At 33.9% G+C, this 11,920-nt stretch overlaps 1 protein-coding gene across 1 annotated transcript; it reads left to right on the top strand.

The window, feature by feature from the left end:
* Positions 1-2,715: 2,715 nt before the first annotated feature.
* LOC134686741 (uncharacterized) lies at positions 2,716-10,777 on the top strand. The gene is made up of 2 exons (XM_063546458.1): positions 2,716-2,783; positions 7,475-10,777. Exon 2 carries the CDS (start codon positions 7,475-7,477, stop codon positions 9,173-9,175), a length of 1,701 nt encoding a protein of 566 aa, XP_063402528.1. The 5' UTR covers positions 2,716-2,783; the 3' UTR covers positions 9,176-10,777.
* Positions 10,778-11,920: the final 1,143 nt, after the last annotated feature.

Genomic DNA, 11,920 nt, shown 5'->3' with positions numbered 1-11,920 from the left:
AGGCTGTTTATCATTGTTCATGCTACAAAAGTTACACAAGTAAACATATTTGTTCCCCCTTTTAGAGCGAGGAAGCTTCTAATCTGATATTTAATGACGACATACAATTATCGGACTGTTGACCCTCAGTTTCGGGTATACCGCGTTCTAGAATGCAGTCGTTCAACTGGAGCGCTTGTATATTTTGTTGCAACAAAACATTTTAGAAAGATCAAAAACTACTCAAGTTTGAATCAGATGAACGTATTAAGAATGTTTTAACCGTGTCAGATAAAGTTAAAGTTGAAATAGTTTCCCGTCCATCTTTTAAACTTCAAGCACTCTGTCATTTTGGTTGCATTACAAATTATTTGCTAAAAACGAGAAAAAAAAAGCAGATATCTCATATCACGATACTGTTTTTACTAATTTTATTTTGGCTATTGACAACGATGTAATGGTCATTCCTCATGACACCGTTACTAGATAAATATACTACTTAGAAGTATATCTTTTCTTCCATTTGATTCTAATTTAAAATATTCTACTTGTAAAATGCAGTCTAAACTCATTGATTTCTATAGAAATTCAGTTGTCAAACAACTTCAACAAGTTCAAGGCAAATGTTACAATATTTTGTAGCAAAATAACTATTTGAGATGCCATATCAGCTGCTAGTCAATTGAAAACTGAACTCAAAATTTTAATGTCAAATGTGATAGACACAAATAACGGACATGTATGTCATTCCGCTGCAAGTATACAATAGAAAAGACATCTCTACAAACTCTACAGAAGTATGCCCAACTTCTGAAGAATTGTCTCTTTCCTCTTCAATTCAGTCAATGCCTTCGTCTTTATTGCAATTCATTTCATGGTAACTCAATGACACTGCATAGCCAAGACTATTCTCAGAAAATGGCATCACAGAAATTGCGTAATTGCTTAAGCAATTGTTGCGTCAACCGTTTGTGTGGCCATTTTTTTTTAACTCCTTTTCATTTAAGATTGGCTTTACAAATGAACCATGAGTTTGGTTCGAAACACCTTGTTGAAGTATTGAATGCCAATGGATTGTATGCTTCTTAAAGTAGAGTGCGACGATATCTAATGTGTTGCCAACCATGAAATTGAGCGAAATCAAGATAGTGTGTACGTCTCCTGCATAATGTTTCCCCGTCATCTTTGCAGACAAGAATATGGATGTCATCTTAACCCCATTTTAGATCTCTGTTAAATCTTGGATGAATTGAAAAGGATGGTTTAAAGCTGGTATATCTTTAGGAACAAATGTCTTCGGACTTCCTGCAATACCTTGTCTGTACTTGTAAAGAAAAACTCAAAATAACGTGTTTGCTTTGAGCAGAACCTTTCATGTGCATACCTGTGGCCATGAGTGAAATGTATAGAAATATTAAAAACATGTCTTGTGACGGTTGGTGAAAATGAAGATGATGGAGATAACGGTTGATTAGGTATAGAACTTGTTGAACTGATACACACGGTCCCAGCCACCGGGTTTTGGGAGTGTTGGCGTGCCCTTAAAAAAGTCAAACACCGCCACATTCTGTTTGTGTCTGTTTCAAGTCACGAGACGGTAATGCAGTGTTTGTCGTATGTTTCTATATACTATATTTTTTTGTTTCTTATTCATTTTGTACATTAATCAGGTCGAGATATTTTTCGTTTGTTTTACAATATTCATTTCGTGAATTGAAGACTTTGCAGTATAAATTTTACTCATTGTTGAAGCCCGTACGGGACGTATTGGTAATGTATGTCTCATTTGGAGGGTTGCCTCATTTGCAATCATATCATATCTTCTTTTTTTATATGGAATACTTTTGAAGTTTGTGGTACGTTGCAAGGGAAAAAAGGGGGGATATAGGTATAAAACTTATAATGTAATAGATATTAACCAGCGTAAAATACACAACCACAGATAATACTATATATGGAAGCAGTAATAATTGTGAAAAAACCCAAAAGCAACGAATAGTCTTTAATAAAACCTGAATTATTCGCGATTCAATTTAAGGTCATATTTGACTGTAGTGTTCTATTGCTTTGATTTAATACCTCACCCAATATGATAGTTTAAAAAATAATTTTAAAGTATTGTCCTGCATGACACTTGATTTTTACCTGAAATTGAAACTTTTCAAAAGGTAAAGGTGCTCTAAACATTTTATAGGTTGAAAACTTAATTTTTGAAGTTTTGTTTATAAAACGTCGTTTTAGGATTTTTTTGATAAAAAAAATCTTAATGATTGAGGTTTATGTATAATAACAAACATTAATAAAGCCAAAACAGTATCTTTTGTATTTATGTAGAGTTTAAAAATAGAAAAAAATGTCAAAAATGAAACCCTCCCAAATTTTCACAGATTTTCACATATGACCTTTGACCTCAATTTAAAAAAAATGTGACCATACTAAGTCCTGACGACAGGCATATTATTATAGTACACGATTTCCTCTTTTCAATGATATATTATATAGGTGTGTGTTCGGTGGGGAGATTAAATTATAAAATATCTACCTTCAGTCACCGCACTAAATTATCCGACCATCAAGTATTAGATTGAGAACTTATTAGTATTTTAACAATAAATCACACTTTCCTTTCGCGTGTTTCGTGTTCTTCATTATGAAAGATTAGCATTTTTTCATAAACAAAGTAAACATATTAAAGTAAACGTTAACATTTTGAGAAAGTCCCTGAAATTGATCTATTTCTATTTATATCGTTTAGGAATTAGACTTTGAACTTTGATTTTCTGTCTGTGTGCACAATCGTATAGGTAATTTATATGTTTATGTAGTTTCTATCATCTTTAACAACCTATATTAGCAACACTTTTTTACAATTGTATGTACTTATATTTTAACCGCACTTAATATTTATTGAACTTCAAAAATAAGTTCAAATTTTGGTGAGACGTACTGAGCAGATTTGCAACAGGAAGTGATTTATATATCATGTTTACTCATGTTTCAGTGTAGCTTAATTGTTTCCATGGGTTGAAACGAGATATTTATATAACAAGGGCGGACACAGCCATTTTAAAAAGGGGGTTCCTAACCCAGGACAAAAGGGGGGGGGGGGGTCCAATTACATGTCCCCATTCAAATGCATTGATCGTCCAAAATAGGGGGTGGTTCCAACCCCCGGAACCCCCCCTCTGGATCCGCGCCTGTATAAGTAAGAGATGAGTGTTACTCTAAGGTGGCTGCGGGTGTATTCCTCCATCCTGGATTTTGAAGAAGCAGAAAAATTTGTTGGTCTAGATATTTGATGAAATGTGCAAGTATTTGAGAGATGTATGCAATTTATGTAAAATACTTTTGATATAAATATGGAAAATTGTGTGTTTTATCATAATGCAGCTGTAATTTCCCAGAAACAACTTGTTTGTGTTTGATTAGATTTTTTTCAACATTGCCAAATAAGGGAAGATAACTCCATGAACTCAGATAAAGTAATATTTATACCAGAAAGTGTTATTAAATTACCTATTTTGATATGTAGCAAGAAAACAAGTTATGTAACCCCAGTATTTCTTTTTCTTATCTGAAAGCATGTTATAAGAGCAATCTTCTGACATTTTATCTTCAAGTTTTAGTAGAAGGTCTTCTTTTTATCACACAAAATTTGATTTTCCTTGCATAATCTATACAAAATCTGACAATTTTGCGCAACCTGTAGCGTGAAAAAAAGTCCGGTGACCCATACTTTTTAATACAGTTTTGAAAAAAGCATGATAAAAGCTTTATCTTGACAAGTTATCAAAAAATTCTGTCAGTTTTAATTAAGACGCCCTAGCCACCTTAAGTACCTTTGGCATGATTGTAGCAAACACAATTATGCAAATTAGATTTGCTGCAAACTTGAAATATCGTTTTCTTTTTTTGCTGCGTGGTAGCAGCCAACTTGCAGTAGTAATACCTATATGCCAATGTCATGTGTGTAGATGCGTTTCACATATCAAAATCTAAAATAAAGAAAGCTCTGTTCATATACATACAACCATTGACAGAATAATTGCAAACTTATCTGTCATTTAAGGAATTTTAATTTTGAAAGAGGCTTTCATACTCAAATATAATCATATACATTATTTTCCAAGGGTTGTTGGATATTTCGCGGTGGTGTCTTGCCATGGCTTTATTTGGGCTTGAATGTTTGTCCCTAATAATTTTGTTTACTGCGTGTTTGCATTCGGGTGTCGAAGATCAAATTTATTCGTTCATGGTTTGTTAATTTACGTTTTTTGATTGAGTTAAGCCTTCCAATTGATATTTTAGCGTTTGTTTTCTCTCTTGTGATGTTATACTATTGTTTCAGGAGAAGGGAGAAGGTTTGATACCATTAAAACGTTTAATCCCGCTGCAAATATTTGCACCTATCCTAAGTCAGGAATCTGATGTACAGTTGTTGTCGTTTGTTTATGTAATTTATACGTGTTTCTCGTTTCTCGTTATTTTTTAATATAGATTAGACCGTTGGTTTTCCCATTTGAATGGTTTTACAATAGTAATTTTGGGGCCCTTTACAGCTTGTTCGGTGTAAGCCAAAGCTCTGTGTTGAAGGCCGTATATTGAACTATAATGATTTCCTTTTATAAACTTTTATTTGGATGGATAGTTGTCGCATTGGCACTCATACCACATCTTCCTATATCTATATACAAATATACCGGTATTATTAAAGAAATAAAAAAGAATATATCTTAACTGTATATTGAGCCTAAAGCTAGGTAGTACTTGCATGCATTAAAGAATTGAAGTGAACTTTATTAAATAGTATATATTTAATCGATTACAAAACTCATAGTTATAATAGCAAGAGTACTTCAAACATATAGTTGCATGTTTAAACTTAATTATGTATAATGGTGACAATTGTTTTTATAAAATCAACATTTTTATGAATAATTTGTATATTGAATATACTACATCGCTGAATCAAATGCCTTCTTAGTCTCTTTTATAGATAACAAAATGAAGTGTGTTTTGTACCAAAAAAATGCATTTAACAACTTTTACTGTAGGGCCACACTTAAAAATATTTTGGTTTGCCCAAACCCTACTCAAAGGTTGAAACAGTGGGTAGGTAGGTAGGCATTTTCTTTTCTTTTTTTCAAAAAAAGAAATTAAAGTATCAGATATGTTTATCATTTGTTTATTAGTCTCCATGCCTATTTGATTAATAAAAAACTTCTTCAAATCAGGACAATAAAAGAATTTGAGTAGGCAGCTTTTTTCTGGGTAGGTAGGGTTTGGGCAAACAAACCTATCATTTATTATGGCCTAGTCGAACTTTACAATGTTAGACATTTCAAAATTAATCTTTAGATAATTGTTCACATCATGGTTGATCGTTATACGCCAAAGAATTAGAACTTTGTGCGCAGCCTCCATTCAAACCGGATAACCGCATATTAACGTCTTCTGATTCCTGCCATAAGTCCACTAATTTGTTGCTAAGGTAGCAGCAACCATTCCTGACGAAGGATATTATTTATTTAATGACGAGTTTGAACTGGTGTGTCCTTTGGTGCATTTTACGCCCATCAGTGTCCCAAGTATGCTCGATATGGTTCAAATTCGGGCTATGATTGGGCCAAGGAAGATGAACCGATCTTCCTCCACGATGCTAATTTTCAACTTTGGCGAGCTCTGCACTATATTGGATACGGGCAACTGTGTGTCTGTTCGTAGGCAAAGGTCCCCAAAATGGTTTTATTGCACGATAACCAGTAACGATGAGCCGATCTCGAACAGTTCTTGTTTAAAGGCTCCTGTATTTCATCACTCTTTTTTAAGGATGGTATTGCTTGCAATGGGTTTCCTTCTGACCAACCTTCATTATGCTTGATTTTCCCTAGCAGATGTTATACTTGATCTCGGAGGGTCTTTAACATCATTTGTTGCCTGATTTTTCTCAAAACGACTTATAGTGGAATGGGGATCCAACAAGACGTGCAATTGTCACTGCGACATACCTGCTTCTCTCATGTTGATTATCTGCCATCTTGCTGCAGTTATTAGTTGTGGATGACCAATTACAAGGTGTGAATCACATAACTTTATAAATTTAATTATTTAAAGTGTTGAAAACAATGCGGATAAAAATTACTTATTGATTAAACTCAGGTGATGTTTAAATAATATTTAACTAGTTCTATTTCAACAAATTATATCACAAAAAAATAGAGTTTTAATTTTAATTTGAATTTCAATTTGGTGTTGTAATACTTTTTTTCCATGTGTATAGAACAACAAATGGCAACTGCTGGAGAACAGACTGTTGACTTGGGACAGGCATATAGAGAATGTTAGCGGGCACTTACTCTAAACTTGTGACAGTGGTGCAATAGAACAAAACAGTTACAAAAACAATTTATTAACCAACAATAAACGACAACTATTTAATTACAGGCTTCCGACTTTGAACATGTTCACACCTAATGTGATGGGGTTGAGGATGTGAGCGTGCGCAAAATACTTCCCTTAAACCTGAGATAGTGTTACAACAGAACTACAGAAACCCAAATGTTTTAAACTATAATAACAAATATGAAAAACTGCAACAAACGAAAACCACTCTATTACAGTTTTTTTTTACTTGGAACAGGCACATACAGTATGTTGTGGGGTTAATCATGTGAGTGAGAGGGTGACAAATCCTTACGCTTAACTTAGGTCTGGTATGCAACGGAACAAAACAATTACAAAATGACAAGACAATTAAGGAAGATCAAACATGATAAACAGCAACAAATACTGGATTCTGACTTAAGACAGGCTTATTGAAAATGTGGCGATATTAAACATGTTTACCATGTTTACGGACACCCAACTCTCTCCTACCCATGCCGCTAACCTGGGAAATGTTGTCACTGCAGAGCATCAAACACACTATAAAATCAGTTGTAAAGGCTCAACGAACCAGTCCGATAATACAAAGCACGGAAACAAGTGCTAAAAGCATAAACGACATGAAGTACAGATCTGTGAGAATTGGCAGTGACTGTGACCCACTTCAAAGCCAATGACAAAACATGAAAAAACATGTATTTAAGACTCGCAAATTATTACACATTCAATGGATTAAGTTTAAAGACACCTTACACAGTCAGAGAAAACACGAACTTGTGTAATGCCAAAATATATGTATCAACAGAATTAAAGACCGTGGATTTGCATAGGTGTATAGCAATAATGTTTATTTGGGTTTGCATTCATAACAAAAGCAATATTTATGCCGATATAATAATATTCGAAGATATACAGTGTAAAATTGGTAAACTCTTATAAAAAGTTTATTTGAAGAATATAGGTGTTTGAGCTTTTGATGTTGCCATTTCCTTAGGGACTTTCCGTTTAACATATAACTCAGAGTTTGGTATTTTTTTTTATTTACCTTTTTACCACCAGTATGCAGAGTACATGTTTCAATAACTGTTTTCAATATTCACCTCTGTTTCAGATGGCTGCCTCAAATGTTATACTGTGTGGGATCTGTGATACTCAACATGTTTCAAACGTTGCCAATTACTGGTGTCCTGAATGTGACGAAGGCCTGTGTTCGCCATGTAAAAAATACCACAGCGTATCAAAGGCTTCCAGACAACATGGGATCATTTCTATTGACGACTACAAGAAACTTCCGGCTGAGATTTGTAAAATTGAACAGAACTGTACAAATCACGACAAGAAATTCCAAATGTTTTGTCCACGTCATGATCAACTTTGTTGTATAATGTGCATATCTGAAAACCACAAAGAATGCACCGGAATGTTTCTAATTGACGACGTCATTAAGTCTTCAAGATCTTCCACTTTGTTTGACAGTTTGGAGAAGTCTCTAAAAGATATTCAGGAAAACATTAAAAGAGTAGTAAAGACCCGGAAAGCCAATATTGATGAAATAAAACAACAGCATTTGCAAAGTTTAAATGATATAAAAGAAACAAGAACAAAGGTAAATTACCGCTTAGATGAATTAGAGAAAAACATAATAGACGATTTGAATACAACTGAAACACAACTGAAACTTAAAATTGAAAGCCTCCTTGATAAGTTATCCCAAAAAATGACAACAATTGAGCTTTTGAAGACAAACCTTATGTCCGTCAAACAACATGGATCCGATCTGCAGGCTTTCATTGGCAGTAAAATGTTAGAAAAGGACGTCACTGGTGAGTTAAAATGCATACAAAACCTATCGGAAGATGATGGATTTAGCCAATTAAGTTTCAAATGTCAGATAGACCATAAGATTTTAGACATACTATCAAAAATTACTGCTTTTGGATCAATACAAATTGAAAAAAATAAATCGTTAATTGTCATTGGCGTCGGTCATGAGAAACAGGCTCAGATTTTTACGGCTATTCAATCCCGTAGTAGATCCATTGATGATGTTACTGCTTTAATGATAAGAGATGTCAAGGTTCCAGCAGGACAATCCAAAATGTGTATAACAGGATCATCAGTCTTTCCTGATGGAAGGATGATATTTGCGGACTGTTATTTTAATAAGAAATTAGTTATCATACAAAGTGATGGCAGTTTAGATTCTGAAATACCTCTCTCGCCTTTTTGTCCATTTGATGTTACATGTATTGATAACAAAACGATAGCTGTTACAATTTTTTACGGCAATAAAATACAAATTATAGACACGAAAACCAAACAAGTTACCAAAACAATCAACACAGGCTGTAGTCGAGGTATTACATACAGACAAGGACAGATTATATTCTGTGCACAAGGGAAAGGAATCGTAGGGATACAAATGTCTAACTATAAAGTATGTACACTAGTGAAAGATAACACCATATCGAACGATTCTAGTTTCATAACAACATCAGGAGAGAACATTTACTATACTGATTATGGTTCTACAGTCAAATGCTACAATGTAAAGGGAGACAATTGTTGGGAATACAAGAACGAATCAATTCTGAGTGGTCTACGTGGAATAGCTGTTGATCAACACGGCATCGTATACGTGATTTCGAATAAAAACAAATGTGTCGTGCTGATATCGGCAGATGGTGAAAACAGCAGAACATTACTCACTGCGAAAGATGGAATTCAGGATTCATATGGAATTCGTTTGTATGCTAACAAACTGAATATTGTTAGTTTCACTGGACAAGTCCTTCAATTCAATATTGCATAATGTGTGTCCATCAGCTAATTTAGTGGTATAAATTATCTTCTTTAAGGAACAGAAATAATTACTGTTTTAATGTGGACCATAGACATAAAAAAAAATCTTCTTTTGCTTGAAATCTGATAATGGTATTTGCATCTGATGACCAGTGATGTTGACTCAAATGATATGTCTGGCCCTACAAAGTATTACTTTTTTAGCTCACCTGGCCCGTAGGGCCAAGTGAGCTTTTCTCATCACTTGGCGTCCGTCGTCCGTCGTCCGTCGTCGTTAACTTTTACAAAAATCTTCTCCTCTGAAACTACTGGGCCAAATCAAACCACACTTGGCCACAATCATCATTGGGGTATCTAGTTTAACAAATGTGTGGCGTGACCCGGTCATCCAACCAAGATGGCCGCCACGGCTAAAAATAGAACATAGGGGTAAAATGCAGTTTTTGGCTTATAACTCAAAAACCAAAGCATTCAGAGGAAATCTGACATGGGGTAAAAATGTTTATCAGGTCAATATCTATCTGCCCTGAAATTTTCAGATGAATCGGTTAACCTGTTGTTGGGTTGCTGCCCCTGAATTGGTAATTTTGAGGAAATTTTGCTGTTTTTGGTTATTATTTTGAATATTATTATAGATAGAGATAAACTGTAAACAGTGATAATGTTCAGCAAAGTAAGATCTACAATTAAGTCATCATGACCGAAATGGTCAGTTGACCCCTTTAGGAGTTATTGCCCTTTATAGTCAATTTTTAACCATTTTTCATAAATCTAAGTTATCTTTTACAAAAATCTTTTCCTCTGAAACTATTGGGCCAAATTAATCCAAACTTGGCCACAATCATCTTTGGGGTATCTAGTTTAAAAAATGTGTGGCGTGACCCGGTCAACCAACCAAGATGGCCGCCACGGCTAAAAATAGAACATAGGGGTAAAATGCAGTTTTTGGCTTATAACTCAAAAACCAAAGCATTTTGAGGAAATTTGACATGGGGATAAAAATGTTTATCAGGTCAATATCTATCTGCCCTGAAATTTTTAGATGAATTGGACAATCGGTTGTTGGCTTGCTGCCCTCCAATTGGTAATTTTTAAAGAAATTTTGCCGTTTTTGGTTATTATCTTGAATACTATTATAGATAGAAATAAACTGTAAACAGCAATAATGTTCAGCAAAGTAAGATCTACAAATAAGTCAACATGACCTAAATGGTCAATTGACCCCTTAAGGAGTTATTGCCCTTTATAGTCAATTTTTAACAATTTTCATTAACTCGGTAGATTTATGTAAATTTTTACCAAATATTTTTCTCTGTTACTAATGGGCAAGGTTCATTATAGATATAATTGTAAGAAGCAAGAACGTTCAGTAAAGTCAGAACTTCAAACACATCACCATCACCAAAATACAATTTTGTCATGAATCCATTTGTGTCCATTGTTTAATATGCACATAGACCAAGGTGAGCGACACAGGCTCTTTAGAGCCTTTAGTTTCGGTTTTGATGTCATTTACTCACAAAGCTTTTCGTTTTATTGTGCAATGATGGAATTTGAATTTTCTTGTTATTCTTATTTGATTTGCCTATGAAAAAATTGGTACTACCCCTGCACGGGAAATGTTTTTTTAATATAAAATAAAGAAGGATTTCTTTTATTGTAAGCGAGACAATTCTCAATCTGAAATGTTTTAATTACTCAATGTTACCGTTTGGATTTCAACAATGGACAAACCAAACACATGTTATTTTAAATATCTTCTTCCTTTGATCCAATGAAATAATTGAAAAAAACCAACTCACCAAAGATGTTCTCTTAAAGGGTAATAGCAAGATTTTCAATTTCAAATATTCAAATTGGCCACAAGTTTTGATTTGTTATTTATTTTAATGGAGAACAAAAAAACATGTTGCAATGTTATTAAGAAGGTATGCTATATTTTTGGTATATCTTTGGTTCTGATATAAAAAAAAAATTTTGGGGTATTTAAACAATAAAACATTGTTGTGAAAGGTTTATGCTCCTAGCTACCTCTTAAAACAGAAATGTAATGAGGAAATTGGAATCTTAATTTCTTAATACTTTTTCCTTTTATTATCGTGGATTTTATTTTGAGAATAGTTACAAAGCACTGACTACTGAGTCGATAATAGCCTCTCAAAAAACAAAATGGAAATAACATTTTCAAAAGTAAATCAAAATGAACTACCATATCGTGCAGTTTTCAATCCTTTAAGTGATTAAAACATAAAAACCGTCCTCAGAAACACAACGGGGGCATGTAGGGCAGGATCTGCTTACCTTTCTGGAACAGCTGAGATCACCTCCAGGTTTTGATGGGGTTCGTGTTGCTTAGTTTTTAGATTTCTATGTTGTGTCTTTGACTATTATTTGTTTGTTTGTCTTTTTATTATTATCGTTGACCGTTTATTTTCGATCTATGAGTTTGACTGTCTCTCTGGTATCTTTCGTCCCTCTTTTACAGATGGCATGTTCCACTCGAAGTTTAAAGTTCTTTTTATATGGCTGCCTTAAATTTTATACTGTGTGGCATATGACGTCTTCAAACTTTTAAAGTTGACGATTACTGGTGCGCTGAATTGATGAATGATTGTGTTTGTGACAATAGCACCATAACAACATAGAAGTATTTCAATCGACTACAAGAAGCTACAAGCAGAGATTTTTAAAACTGAACAAATTTGTACAGAGTACGACACGAAATTCCTATTTATTTGTCAACTTTATGACAACC

The sequence above is a fragment of the Mytilus trossulus genome, chromosome 10 (genome assembly GCF_036588685.1).
Source record: "Mytilus trossulus isolate FHL-02 chromosome 10, PNRI_Mtr1.1.1.hap1, whole genome shotgun sequence".
Taxonomy (NCBI): Eukaryota; Metazoa; Mollusca; class Bivalvia; order Mytilida; family Mytilidae; genus Mytilus; species Mytilus trossulus.
This window is presented reverse-complemented; position numbering and strand designations above follow the sequence as displayed.